We start from the raw sequence: 15,371 nt of genomic DNA on the forward strand, positions 1-15,371 counted from the left end.
CAGATTACAACAGGATCTTGATCAGATGGGCCAATGGGCTGAGAGGTGGCAGGTGGAGTTTAATTCAGAAAAATGTGAGGTGCTGCATTTTGGGAAAGCAAATCTTATCAGGACTTATACACTTAATGGTAAGGTCCTAGGGAGTGTTGCTAAACAAAGAGACCTTGGAGTGCAGGTTCATAGCTCCTTGAAAGTGGAGTCGCAGGTAGATAGGATAGTGAAGAAGGCGTTTGGTATGCTTTCCTTTATTGGTCAGAGTATTGAGTACAGGAGTTGGGAGGTCATGTTGTGGCTGTACAGGACATTGGTTAGGCCGGTTGGAATATTGCATGCAATTCTGGTCTCCTTCCTATCGGAAAGATGTTGTGAAACTTGAAAGGGTTCAGAAAAGATTTACAAGGATGTTGCCAGGGTTGGAGGATTTGAGCTATAAGGAGAGGCTGAACAGGCTGGAGCTGTTTTCCCTGGAGCATCGGAGGCTGAGGGGTGACCTTATAGAAGGCATGGATAGGATAAATAGACAATTCCCTGGGGTCTTTTCCCTGGGGTTCGGGGAGTCCAGAATGAGCTGCCAGAGGAAGTGGTGGAGGCTGGTATAATTACAACATTTAAAAGGCATCTGGATCGGTATTTGAATAGGAAGGGTTTGGAGGGATATAGGCCAGGTGCTGGCAGCTGGGACTAGATTGGGTTGGGATATCTGGCCGGCATTGACGGGTTGAACCAAAGGGTCTGTTTCCATGCTGTCCTTCTCTATGAGTCTATGACTCTATGAGTCATGGCAGCATAAGGAAACAATAAATGGTTAGGAATTCCAATGCATGCCTGAGTGTGTGGTAGAGGGAGATTCAATTAAAAGCCTTCAAATTAAATGAGCTAACTTACTACAAAGGAAACCTTTGCTGCATCATAGAAAATAGATGAGTGAGTGAATTCAGGGATAATGGGTGGAATGGCTTTCATCTGTGCTAACATTCTGTAAATTTTGAATGATCTGAAGCTATTATTTGGTTTGTCCAATAAAATCTGTTGCCTGCTATCTCCAAGCTCCATCTCTCTTACTGGCAACAGTAGGAAGCTAAATCAGACTGTTCCCAATCAGAATGCCAAGGTGAGCTTTCAATCACATATTAACAACATCACTATTTCTACTTATGTAGCATTGTTCAACTCCAACCTTGCCTCTGTTCATCTACTGCCAAAATCTTCAAGAAAGCTTTTGCTTCTTCCAAATTTGAGGATTCAGATGCATTTCTGACCAACTTTCAATGTTCTATCCCCCATACCCTTGATCTCATCAAAAACTGTTGTAACATGTGTCAAGTCTCATTGACCCCCATTTCTCCAATGCTTGCCGGCCCACATTGGCTTCCAATTCAGCAAAATTTTGAATTTGTTTTTAAAGATTCTCAGTTTTGTTTTCAAATGTCGATATTATTTTACACCTTTCAAATTCTATAACTCCTCCAGCCACACAACCTTCCTAGATATCTGTCTTTTTCTAATTGTGACCCCTTGAACATCTTTGATTTTAATCAGTTCATCATTGGGAACAGTGCATTCAGCCGCCAAGACCCTAAGTTCAGGAACTCTCCAACTAAAAATCTTTGCCTCTATACCTCCTTTAAGAGGCATCTGAAAATCTGCCTCTTCAACAAGCGTCTTATTATGGCACAATGTCCCTTTTATGTGACTCAATGTCAAAATTGTCTTATAATGGAATAATTGAAACATCTTGGAATGTTTATTACTATAGAAGTGTTACATAAATAGAAGCTGCTGTCGTTACATCATTTGGCTTACTGTTTCTTCACAATCGTAAAATTATAAAATTTATCCTCATCAATCTCAGATTATAAGATTAACTCAAATAGAAAATAAAAGTCACACTGATGCAGAAAGGGGTTCTCTTTTATGGTTGAAACACAGGCAAATGAATAGGGCAATGTGTTGCATTGGGATGTACCTGAAATGGAAAATGTTCCTCACCCAACACAAGCATGTATTACATGGATCAGCACAGCAGGCCAGGCAGCATCCGAGGAGCAGGAGAATCGACGTTTCAGACATAAGCCCTTCTTCAGGAATGAGGCTGGTGCGCCAAGCGGGCTGAGATAAAGGGTAGGAGGGAGGGAATTTGGGGGAGAGGGGCTGGGAATACGATAGGTGGAAAGAATTAAGGTGAGGGTGATAGGCCAGAGAAGGGGTGGGGGCGGAGAGGTCGGGAAGAAGATTGCAGGTCAAGAGGGCGGTGCTGAATACGGGGGCTGGGACTGAGATAAGGTGGGGGGAGAAGAAATGAGGAAGCTGGAGAAATCTACATTCATCCCGTGTGGTTGGAGGGTTCCTAGGCGGAAGATGAGGCGCTCTTCCTCGAGGCGTCGTGTGGTCAGGGTCTTGCGATGGAGGAGGCCAAGGACCTGCATGTCCTTGGCGGAGTGGGAGGGGAAGTTAAAGTGTTCAGCCACGGGACAGTTGGGTTGGTTGGTGCGGGTGTCCCAGAGGTATTCCCTGAAACGTTCCGCAAGTAGGCGGCCTGTCTCCCCAATGTAGAGCAGACCACATCGGGTGCAACGGATACAGTAAATGATGTGTGTGGAGGTGCAGGTGAATTTGCGGCAGATATGGAAGGATCCATTGGGGCCTTGGAGGGAGGTGAGGGGGCAGGTGTTGGCGCAAGGTTTGCACTTCTTGCAGTTGCAGGGGAAGGTGCCGGGAGTAGAGGTTGGGTTGGTGGGGGGTGTGGACCTGACGAGGGAGTCGTGAAGGGAGTGGTCTCTCTGGAACGCTGATCCTTCCATATCCGTCGCAAATTCACCTGCACCTCCACACACATTATTTACTGTATCCGTCTCCTGTACATTGGGGAGACAGGCCGCCTACTTGCGGAACGTTTCAGGGAACACATCTGGGACACCCGGACCAACCAACCCAACCGCCCCGTGGCTGAACACTTTAACTCCCCCTCCCACTCTGCCAAGGACATGCAGGTCCTTGGCCTCCTCCATCGCCAGACCCTGACCACACGACGCCTGGAGGAAGAGCGCTTTATCTTCCACCTAGGAACCTTCCAACCACAAGGGATGAATGTAGATTTCTCCAGCTTCCTCTTTTCCCCTCCCCCACCTTATCTCAGTCCCAACCCCCGGATTCAGCACCGCCTTCTTGACCTGCAATCTTCTTCCCGACCTCTCCATCCCCACCCCCTCTCCGGCCTATCACCCTCACCTCCTTCCACCTATCGTATTCCCAGCACCCCTCGCCCAAATTCCCTCCCCCTACCCTTTATCTGAGCCTGCCAGGCACACCAGCCTCATTCCTGAAGAAGGGCTAATGCCCGAAACGTCGATTCTCCTTCTCCTCGGATGCTGCCAAGCCTGCTGTGTTTTTCCAGCACCACATTTTTCAACTCTGGTCTCCAACATCTGCAGTCCTCACTTTCTCCTTACATGGATCAGTACAACATTCAGACACATATTTTTCCTTTGTGCAAATGAGTAAAAATGAGTTTTTCATCCTTGACTAACGGACTCAATTCCAAACACATCACTGACTGAAGTCTAATTTTATGAGGTACATTTTATAACCCAGCTGTATGACTCACTGCTTTATTTTGGAAATATCATTATTCTTTTCTCCATTGATTGGATTCTCAAAAATACTGCCATAACAGCAAAATTCTTCTCAAATAAATGTTGAGGGTAATATCTGCAGAAATTGACAAGCTTATCATTTTGAAAATAAATCTAATAATTTTTACATTTTAATTTTGGAATATTGAATAATTTACTGGTCATTACATATTCACAAAACAATCTTTTATTCTGTTTTCTTCCAGCAAAGAAAAAAATGATAAGGTTCATTTAAAGTTAAAAATTACACAACACCAGGTTGTAGTCCAACAGGTTTAATTGGAAGCACTAGCTTTCAGAGCACACTCCTCCATTGTGGAGTATATGATCATAAGACACAGAATTTATAGCAAAAGATTCTGTGTCTTATGATCTTACACTCCACAACCGTCTGATGAAGGAGCAGCGCTCCAAAAGCTAGTGCTTCCAAATAAACCTGTTGGACTATAACCTGGTGTTGTGTGATTTTTTAACTTTGTCCATCCCAGTCCAACACTACCTCCTTCACATCATTTTAAATTAGCCAGTTTTCAAATGCAATACTTTACTGCTTACAAATAATTAGTCCAAATGGAGTTTTGTCTATCCATTGAACAAGTTTCTTAAATCTAATTAAGCTGATCAATTTAGTTTTCCAACACAATGTCATTACTTTTAAATAATCAGAGAATTGCAGTATTGTCAAAACACATTGCTTCTTTAGAACGTGATAAACTAATGTATAGAGTAAAATAGGACTCAATGTTATTTTAACAAGCATCACTGCCAGGATATTTATGTCATTATAAGAATACTGCTTCACAGTCCAAGATCAAACTGAGTTAGTTTATCACTTTAACACTAATTCTGTTAAACAAATTTTGCTTAGTTAAGAAAGTAAATACAGTGTCCAAATGTTTTAAGGTTAAATTAGGAACTTCCCCAGTGATCCAGTGAACAAAGGCATCAATTGACCTCAATACCCTAAGTCAGAAGGGTTAAGGAATTTTAGCCAAGATCTTTGAACTTGATCATTCTGCAATTATTCCTTGCTGGAAAGTGTACATTGACAGATGTTGAGAGAAACAGGATACCTTCAATTAGCCAAAACATGAGGACTGTCTGCATCAGTTTGAATTCCAAATAAGCTAATGGCTGCAATGAAACAATGGAAGAAAAAAGGTCAGAAAATGGCAATTAAAAATAAATAAAGTTAGCCAAATGATGGAAACCAAGGTACCTAATGGGTTTAATTTACACTCTGATGTGGTGAAAATAATGGTGAGTGTGTTGAGTTAATCAGATGATCCTCTGTGCCAAAGTAACTTTCACAGCAAAGTTCTATTTTCTTAAGTAACAAATTGAGCTTCTTACCATCAGGTGGAGAGAAGCCTATATTCATGCATTTCCATCTCATTAATTAGGGGAGAAAGTGAGGTCTGCAGATGCATTCCTGAAGAAGGGCCTGTGCCCGAAACGTCGAATCTCCTGTTCCCTGGATGCTGCCTGACCTGCTGTGCTGTTCCAGCAATAAAACATCTCATTAATTACTTGACTGGGTGTATTGAACTTCCCCTGCTCAATCAACTTCTGCACAATGACGATACTCGCCTGCATAAACCAATCATGTACCTGGTGACTTTATTTTTCAGCCTCTAGTCTTGGTCAGTTTTTGCTGCCTGTACCAAATGTTGCTCAAGAGTCCTTGACTTCACTTTTGCTGGAACCTCTACAACTGTAGTATGTGTCTCCATGGGGACCAAGGCTCATGGACATGTCTGCCTGACCTATCTCTCCACATTATCGGAGCATGGCAAGGTACCCGTTTCAGCCTCTCAGTTAGCACTTCAGTGGACAGGATCATGCAGCAGTTTTTATATCAGAATGGCACTTGAGCACAGAGGGCGTGGCTGACAGCTTGAGGCTGTGTGTCACTTCAGTGCAGAAGACAAAGCAGGAGCACGTGGCTGTAGGAAACAGTGAAGCATCAATGTGAAGGGCAGAAAGTTGTTGCTAGAAAACAGGGTGGTGTTGCTAATGTCAGAGGTGGCAAATGTGCCAACAGCACATGTACATAAACAGCTTGGCCATGTGTGAAAGGAAAGAGGAGACATGCTCAGTGGGCTGAGGGTGGACACCAGTCATTTTGGGGGTAGTGCAAGAGTCAATGCAGGAATGGGCTAATTCTAGTCTGGGGGCTGGCCACAGTCAGTCATGCGGTTGGTCCACAGCAAGCCTGGGGTTGACTCCATTTCAATTGAGGAATGTGGCCATGATCATTTCAGGAATTCAGGGCTGCAATGTAAGATCACCTAAAGGGCTGTTCCAGTAATCATGGCTTAGATATTTTCGAATCAACCTGTTCAGAGATGTTATCACAACACCTCCGGAGCAGATGGAACTTGAACCCAGGCTGCCTGGCTCAGAGATAGAGACACTAACCTTGTATCACAAGAGCCCCTTCAGTAATCAGGAATGCAGTGCTTACACAATGCAGTACATCTGCCTTCAATTCACACTTAATCCACATATCAGTGGTAGTGTTCTCCCCTCACACCACCATTGAGGCTGAGCACCCATGGCCACAGTGATGGATGCAGGTCTGGGCACATATCTGGGAATGCTGCTGGGCCAAGGTCTCCCTTTCTTGATTTGATTTATTATTGTCACGTGCTGGGATACAGTGAAAGTATTATTTTGCATGCTTTCCAGGGAAATCACACCATACTTAGGTATATCAGGGTAACAAAACAGACTGTAGAATATAGTGTTATAGCTACAGAGAAGATGGAGAGAAACATCAACTCTAATATTTGAGAGATCTGTTCAGAAGTATGATAACAGTGGGGAGGAAGCTGTTCTGGAATCTGTTGGTACATGTTTTCAAATTTTTGTGTCTTCTGCCCAACAGAAAAAGACACAAGAGTATAGCTGAGTGATCTCATGTTGGACTAACATAGCAATGACTCCTTCATCTTGCATTGCAGACCACCAACGCCTGATATGCCCTGTCTCTTTCTGTAGATTGATCATGTGATTTATGGTCAAGGACAGAGTCACATCTTCAACATGGAGCTCAGCAAGTGCCTGGTCTCTAGCATTCTCCTGAATGCCATGGATATTGAGGGCTTCTTCCTCCACCTGTTGTTCACCAGATTGTATCCCCATGTCTATTTCACAAAGATTTGTATTTATGTGCGACTACATCTCAAAACATCTCTTATGCTATGGTACCAGCCGGGGTACAAACAAATGCCTTGCTAATGCATTCTTTTCGGGGGGCTGAGCGGAGGAGGGGAGTGGGGGTGGTCACAGTCTTTTCCTTAAAGATAATGGTGGCACAAGATGACTCAGGTTGTGGCTTTAGATTAGATTAGATTAGATTAGATTACTTACAGTGTGGAAACAGGCCCTTCAGCCCAACAAGTCCACACCGCCCCGCCGAAGCGCAACCCATCCATACCCCTACATTTACCCCTTACCTAACACTACGGGCAATTTAGCATGGCCAATTCACCTGACCTGCACATCTTTGGACTGTGGGAGGAAACCGGAGCACCCGGAGGAAACCCACGCAGACACGGGGAGAACGTGCAAACTCCACACAGTTAGTCGTCTGAGGCGGGAATTGAACCCGGGTCTCTGGCGCTGTGAGGCAGCAGTGCTAACCACTGTGCCACCGTGCCGCTTCTTGTATTGGGACTGGTGCTAATGTTTGTAGAAGAGCAGATAAAGAACTGAGGAATAATATATGCAGAGAAATGTTTTTGCTTCCATGATGATCCAGGAAGAACAGGGAATTATATTACTTACTGGGTCGCTGGCCCATTCATGTCTCCCCATCACTACGGTAACAGTCCTGGTTTTCCTGGCCAGCTCAATGGCCCTTTCTTCAAAGGGGTGAGGAGCTTAATTTTCACAAACAAACCTCGCCATTGCTGTGTGCCAATGTTTCCGCCACTGGGCTAAAGAGAAGGGTTGGACATGATTGAAATGGCTGTAGGAGCAGTTTTTGAATATGAACAACCATAGAAGGTGGAAACCATCCCCAGTAAGTGGGCAGGAAGGTTTAGTAGTTTAAGGGAACTAGGTGGGTCTGAGCCCTTGAGCATATGTACTGCAGACTCTTGTAGGTTATGGAGTGGCAGAGTGAGAGTGAGTGATGTGAATGTGAGGTATTGGAAGAAGTTAGTACCACTTATCATTACAGACAGCAGGAGGTTATTCATTGTTTTGTGATACCTTGTTGTGCAAGGCTCAAAATAATCCTCCTCCTAAGATTTCTTGAACGCTACCTTTTAGGGGCTACTTGTTCCATCTCACCATCTCCTTCATTAGATGACACAGAGTAACAATACCTCTTGTACTTGTGTTGTTATGTGGGGAATCAGACTCTCACGAAGCAGAATTAGAGGAATTTATCAGTATTCCCAACATTTTTCACCAATCCATCAAACTTAAAGTCAAAACACTCAGATCACCACAGCATTTAAATTGTCACCAAGACAACTGTTACAAATTAGTAACAAATGCTTTTTAAAAAAATAACTGACACACTTCTGTAAATAAAAAGCTATGACTTTATACAGTGCTATCCATGGATTGGTGAAGTCACAGCTAAATCATTGTATGTTTCTCTGTTTATGCAGTCACTGCAACTCGAGGGGTTCATAGCATGTGAGATGTTTTGAGATGTGGTCGCAAATAAATGCAAATCTTTGTGAAATAAAACTGTTTCATATTAAGTTCTACCATTTACACAGTGTTCATTAAAATCACATCCATTACATCTCCCCTATAGAATAGCTCCAGAGAAACACAGAAGATAGGACCAGCAGTAGGCCATTCAACCCCTCAAGCTTGCTCCACCATTTAATAAGATCATGGCTAATTATCGAGTTCCATGCCGTAATCCCACTTTTCCCCCATATCCCTTGATCCCTTTAATCACAAGAGCATATCTACTTACTTCTGCAGGACACACAATGCTTTGGTCTCAACCACTTTCTGTAGTCGTGAATTCCAGAGGCCCAACACTGTCTGCGTGAAGAAATCTTTCCTCATCTCACTCCCCTTATCCTTAAACTGTGACCAGAACACCTGAATCTTTAACATTAGGTTGCAAATAATTAATTACTTCAGTTGTCTGTTGCCAGTTCAGTGAGTATTCTTTTATTTTAAAGCTTTAAAACTATACTCTCCCTCTCCCTACTTTTCAGCTGCTCAAACATCAGTACAGACCCTCTCCCCACTTTCCCCCCTCCCCACTTTTCAGTCCCACACTGGCTCCCTCACTGAACCCATCCCCTTGTAGCCCCAACCCACGTTCAGCTCTTCCAGTTCACTCACCAGGTTTTCCAAAGTAACTCATGCAGGATCTGGCTTGCATAGATAATGAGCTGAGAAGCACGCGATTGTGTGGGACTGAAAAGTGGAGAGAGGGGGGAAAGTGGGTGATGGCCTGCACTGATGCTTAAGCAGCTGAAAAGTGGGGAGAGGGAGAGTATAGTTTTAAAGCTCTAAAATAAAAGAATATTCACTGAACTTGCAATAGACTACTGAAGTAATTAATGCTTTGCAATCTAATGTTAAAGCTTCAGGTGTCCTGGTCACAGTTTAAGAATAAAGGGAGTGAGATGAGGAAAGATTTCTTCACCCAGAGGGTGTTGGGCCTCTGGAAGTCATGACTACAGAAAGTGATTGAGGCCAAAGCATTGTGTGTCCTGCAGAAGTAGGTAGGTACGCTCTTGTGGTGTTTATGGATATGAACTAAGACACTCAACACCATGCCTTTAACTTCAAAACTGAAAATTTTGGCAACTGCTTCTCATGTTGAATCTTGGCCAATGTTTCTCATGTTGAATCTTGGTTACTGTGATGTAGTGTCCTGTGTGCTGCGTGATCGTACCTGCAATTAGGGCATCCTTTGGCCATCGGCTGAACCAATCCATGGTACACCCAGAAATCAGCGCTGGGAATTTCAAAGCTCGATTACGGAACTTTTCTCCAACTGGTGAGAAACAAAGCACAAGGTGCAAGTTCTGCCGGACCCGGCTCATAAAGTATTCATACAGGTTCTCATTGGTTGGAGGCCTCCTTGGAAACTCCTGCTTCATTATAGGAGTGAGATCATTATTAACTTCATCCATCTCATCACGAGTAAACAGATTTGAAACCTATAAAACAAGGACGTTAAAAACCATTTCTAAGCCAGCTGTCAACAGAAACTACACCTGGACAAAGTATCCATAGAATCCCTACAGTGTGGAAACAGGCCATTTGGCCCAATGAGTCCATACCAACCCTCCAAAGAGTATCACACCCAGATCCATCCCTCACCGTTTCCCTGTAACCCTGCATTTTCCTATGGCTAACCCAACTAACCCATACATCCCTGGACACTATGGACAATTCAGCATGGCCAATCCACCTAGCCTGCACATCTTTGGACTGTGGGAAGAAACCATAGCAGCTGGCGGAAACCCATGCAGACATGGTGAGACTGTGCAAACTCCACACTGACAGTAGTCCAAGGGTAAGATTAAACCCAGGTCCCTGGTGGTGTGATACAGCAGTGCTAACCACTGAGCCACCATGCCACTTACCTCTAGCAATGGGGGCTTGTCTGGAATCCATTGATTTTAAAGCCTGTGACAACCTCGCCAGGAAGGTAGGCTATAGCAAGGTCTGTGCCTGATCAGAAAGCTACACCATCTTTTTTTTTGCATGTTCAAGGTGAATGAACAAATACATTCTTCATTGTGTTAGATTGGTTCTTTTCATTCATACATGTGCAGTTTTAAACAGCATGCTGGAAGTTAGTTGAGGCAGGGAAGTAGATGCCCCCTTGCTCATTCTAACATTTTTATTCTGTGAGTGTTGGTTCTTACTCTACGATGAGGGAAAATGCTAGCTACTTGGTAAGCATCTGGTAATAAAGGTAAGGTCCTAGGGAGTGTTGCTGAACAAAGAGACCTTGGAGTGCAGGTTTATAGCTCCTTGAAAGTGGACTTGCAGATAGATAGGATAGTGAAGAAGGCATTTGGTATGCTTTCCTTTATTGGTCAGAGTATTGAGTACAGGAGTTGGGAGGTCATGTTACAGCTGTACAGGACATTGGTTAGGCCACTATTGGAATATTGCATGCAATTCTGGTCTCCTTCCTATTGGAAAGATGTTGTGAAATTTGAAAGGGTTCGCGATTGTGTGGGACTGAAAAGTGGAGAGAGGGGGGAAAGTGGGTGATGGTGATCGTACCTGCAATTAGGGCATCCTTTGGCCATCGGTTGAACCAATCCATGGTACACCCAGAAATCAGCGCTGTTGCCAGAGTTGGAGGATTTGAGCTACAGGGAGAGGCTGTTGCCAGAGTTGGAGGATTTGAGCTACAGGGAGAGGCTGAACAGGCTGGGGCTGTTTTCCCTGGAGCGTCGGAGGCTGAGGGGTGACTTTATAGAGGGGTGACCTTATAGAGGTTTACAAAATTATGAGGGGCATGGATAGGGTAAATAGGCAAAGTCTTTTCCCGGGGTCAGGGGGTCCAGAACTAGAGGGCATATGTTTAGGGTGAGAGGGGAAAGATATAAAAGAGACCTAAGGAGCAACTTTTTCACGCAGAGGGTGGTACGTGTATGGAATGAGCTGCCAGAGGATGTGGTGGAGGCTGGTACAATTGCAACATTTAAGAGGCATTTGGATGGACAGATGAATAGGAAGGGTTTGGAGGGATATGGGCCCGGTACTGGCAGGTGGGACTAGATTGGGTTGGGATATCTGGTTGGCATGGATGGTTTGGACCGAAGGGTCTGTTTCCATGCCGTACATCTCTATGACTATGACTCTAAGCGATTAAGTTCTATTTCATTCCTAAGGTTTAATATTGATTGAGTGATTGATTTATTGTCACCTGTACTTGTTACAAATACAATGAAAAGTTGTATAATGTTGCCACTATCCAGCCCCAAACACAGAAAATAAACTAAGATGTAGAATATAAAGGTAAAACACTAAACAATTAAGTGAAAAGTTCAACGTTCCAGTCCTTCTTGTGCTTAGTTTTTGGCTTGGATCTAGGGTCTTCCACCCCTATGCTGAATCCAACACCAACACAAAGCAGTGGGCCAGCTTGAGTCCCTTCATCACTTCGCTGACATTGGAATTGTGTCACTATTTTTCAGCGCCATTTTGTCATTTCACTGCCATTGGAATTGTGTCACCATTCTTCAGCGCCATTTTGCCTCCACCCACATCCACCGCCATGAGTCCACCCTGGACCGATCTCGGCAATGCAACTGAAGCTGCTGGGTTCAGAACTGGGCCCACATTTGTCACGAGGCCTGCCACGCAGAAGTAGGCACCACTGATGCTGTTGGGTCTCGCACTGGACACGAGGCCCAATCTCACCTCCCTCCAACTTGTTACACATCTCAACCCTGCTGCCAATACCATCTGAGCTCTCCACAAGAAAGTAAGTAAAAAAAAAAGGAAAAAGGGGGAAAGGAAAAAAAGAAGGGAAAAAAGGAACATTGGATGGAGAGGACAAGTCCCGGGTTCCTGGCCTTAGGAGCCAGAACACTGCACTGCTAACTCCGTTGCCATCTTAATGGTGGTAATGGAACTGGTGGTAAGTGTACTATGATATTTGTGAATATAAAATAAATAATTGAATAAAATAATTAAGCAATTAATTAAAACATTTTAAGATGGTAGTGCAGGAGACGTGCTTGAATTGTGAAATGTGGGACCTCTTGGATGTCAGTGGCATCCAGGACAAACCTGCTCACACTAAGTATTTGCAACGAGTCACTTCGACTCAGTGTTTCTGAGCCAGAGACCAAATGACAGACTGCAACACATCAGAGAAGGGGAAAATTACATGCACACTTTTTTCTCAGGACGCAGTCACATCCCTGAGGACAGGGTCTCCTAATTTCCTCACTGTTCAGGAAGAAGAGGTGTGACTACAACTGAGGCATGTAAGGGGACCAAAAGGGCAGGATCACCAATCTTTGCAATTGTGAGGTATGCAGCGATGGAGCAGCAGTTTCTGGGAGCAACAGGTTTAAGAGGTTTATTTCAACTTGTTTGGATAACAATTTGAGTGACATAACTGACCAGGGCGCCATTCCATGGTGGAGCACCAAAAAGGAATTTTGTCGTAGAAGGGGAAACTTTTGTGAGGGGAATTAATACTGTTCTGTACAGCAAAGAGTGAAAGTCCAGAAGCCATTGTGATTGGAGAGCTGCTTAAGGATGGAGAAGAACTTAGAGTGGGAGGGTGTAGGTATGTCAGTATGGATGTAGGTACCAATAATATGGGGAGATCAAGGAAAGAGATTCTGTATAGTTAGTACAAGAAGTCAGGCACCAAATTAAGAAGCAGAATCTCAAAAGTAATGATCTCTGGATTCAAAAAGCGAGAGAGGCACAAAGAAGGAAACTGCATACTAGTGAGCTTAACACCTGACAGATATCAAGATATCAAAGTTAAAAATCACACAACACCAGGTTATAGTCCAACAGGTTTATTTGGAAATACTAGCTTTCGAAGCACTGCTTTTTCTTCAGATGTACCTGGACAGTATGCTTTCAGTGGTGTATCTGTAAAACAGTCCTTATGGACAGGCCGAATTTCCTAATGATTCCCAATTCTCCAGTTTCCTTCTAATCTTTACCACATTGTATGTTCTTTCTTTCACTGTTGTGCTGTCCCTGTCCTCCCTTGTCAGCTATGATTGCCTCGTTCTCCCCTTAGCATGCTTCTTCTCCCTTGGGATGTATTTCTCCTGTTCCCCCAGAATTACTCGCAGAAACTGCTGCTCCATCGCTGCATACCTCGCTGCTGCTCCACTTTCTTCTCTTCTAGGCTCGCCACCATTCACATGTTATGCAGTGACTGAGACCAGAGCTCTTCTACTCCTCCACAGTATGCTTCCACTGCTCACTTCAGTGAGGCTTTAGACTCCAACGCAGCAATGAGAAATTTCCCACATCCTCTACATCTTTCTGAACCATCGTTGAGCAGAAAGGCTTGTGTGGCCTAACAGCTTATTTACTTACAGGATGCAAAGAAACCAAAGCAAACCAAACCAATAAGCCCCCACCCCCACCGATCAAGGCCACTTTGAGAGCCCCTATCAGGGATCAGAGAGATCAAAATGCAGACTGAGGGATCATTAATCACAGCACCAACCAGAACAGGAGACTCCAGACGTCGCACTGCTCATGAAGGGACAATGGAGTAGGACAATCTCCAAGAAACCACAGAAGTTGCACAACCCAACACAGGGCTTTATCTTGAACAATATCAAGAACATCCCTTCATGTCACAACTCTGCCTGAATACAAACAACCAATAAGGAAGTGCCAAGGGGAGCATACAACTGCACTCTTTTTGTCATCGAAACAAGGAAATCGGGTGCCAGAGCCAAGGGAAAGCAAGGAACAAACTGGACTGTCAGCAATGTCTGAGCTCTGAGGAGAAACACAAGATGAACTGCTTTCATACAACAACTGCTTTCAAATCACTGAGGGAAAAAAACAAGAGTTGAGAGAACTCCTGCAGACCACTTCTTCAGGGAAGAACACTGAAAGGATTACTCAGAGATCGAGCTCAGACCAGCACAAATAGAGATTGAGGTAAAGTATTATCATTAAGAGAAGAACCCCTGCCAGTTCACAATAAAAAGGAAACATAGAAATTCGGAACAGAAGTAGACCATTCAGCCCTTTGAGCCTGCTCCACATTCATTATGATCATGGCTGATCATCATTCTCAGTACCCTGATCCTGCTTTCACCTCATACTTTTTGATCCCTTTAGTCCCAAGAACTATAACTAATTCCTCCTTGAAAGCATTCAATGTTTTGGAGTGAACTACTTTCTGAGGCAGAGAATTCCACAGGCGCACCAATCTTTGGGTGAAGAAATTTCTCCTCATCTCAGTCCTAAATGGCCTACCACATATCCTTAAACTGTGACCCGTGGTTTTGGGATCCCCCAGTCATTGGAAACATCCTTCCTGTATTTACCCTGTCTCAACTTGTTCGAATTTTCTAGGTTTCTGTGAGATCCCCCCTCATTCTTCTAAATTCCAGTAAATAGAATCTGAACCAATCCAGTCTCTTCATACATCAGTTGTGTCATCCCAGGAATCAGTTCACCAATGAATGCACAAGAGGATGTGCCAGAAGCAGCCCCAATGACACTGAAAAATTCCAAAACATTGGGTGTTCCAAAGATTAATTCTACTGACAAAATAGCATACAACGCACCAAATGGGTTGTTGGAAGATGGCCCTCAACCACCTCTTACACTATGGCCAAGCAACAATCAATTCACAGGAAGAAGCCCACCCAGATTTAGCCAAACAACAACTGGGAGAACACAACAAATGGTCAATGCCACCAGCAAGAGCAGCATTCTATTATGGCAAAGAAAAAAGTACAACAAATGTTCATCTTAGCTTCTAAGGAAGAAGCGTACACCCAGCATCATTCGTGCCCATTCTCCATGGGGGCTGAGAACAAGGTTAACACTGAAGCCTTACCCTCAACAGGCTTGGTGGTGAGGAAATGGGACACAGGACAATGAGTAGAAATTAGATATGGTAATGATGAGTAAAATGTAGGCATATTAATGATGGAAAAGGGGAAACATTAACAGATAAAATGAATACTTGCAGGGAGGTGTAGTATTAGACAGCAGCTGATGACATCACAGGAAGTGATGACAGATTCACTCCATACCCCATGCAGGGGC

The 15,371-nt window shown here is 44.0% G+C and overlaps 1 protein-coding gene across 1 annotated transcript in view; it reads right to left on the bottom strand.

Moving 5' to 3' along the window:
- The window catches only part of LOC122558738 (dynein axonemal heavy chain 5-like), a 269,744-nt gene that overhangs the window by 81,029 nt on the left and 173,344 nt on the right, over positions 1-15,371 (bottom strand). Inside the window, exon 56 of the mRNA XM_087996146.1 lies at positions 9,520-9,787. Within this exon, the coding sequence (XP_087852272.1) occupies positions 9,520-9,787 (268 nt within the window). The remainder of the gene's footprint in view (positions 1-9,519; positions 9,788-15,371) is intronic.

The sequence above is a fragment of the Chiloscyllium plagiosum genome, unplaced genomic scaffold, assembly GCF_037043375.1.
Source record: "Chiloscyllium plagiosum isolate Xiang-an unplaced genomic scaffold, Cpla_swu_hap1 HiC_scaffold_17, whole genome shotgun sequence".
NCBI lineage: Eukaryota > Metazoa > Chordata > Chondrichthyes > Orectolobiformes > Hemiscylliidae > Chiloscyllium > Chiloscyllium plagiosum.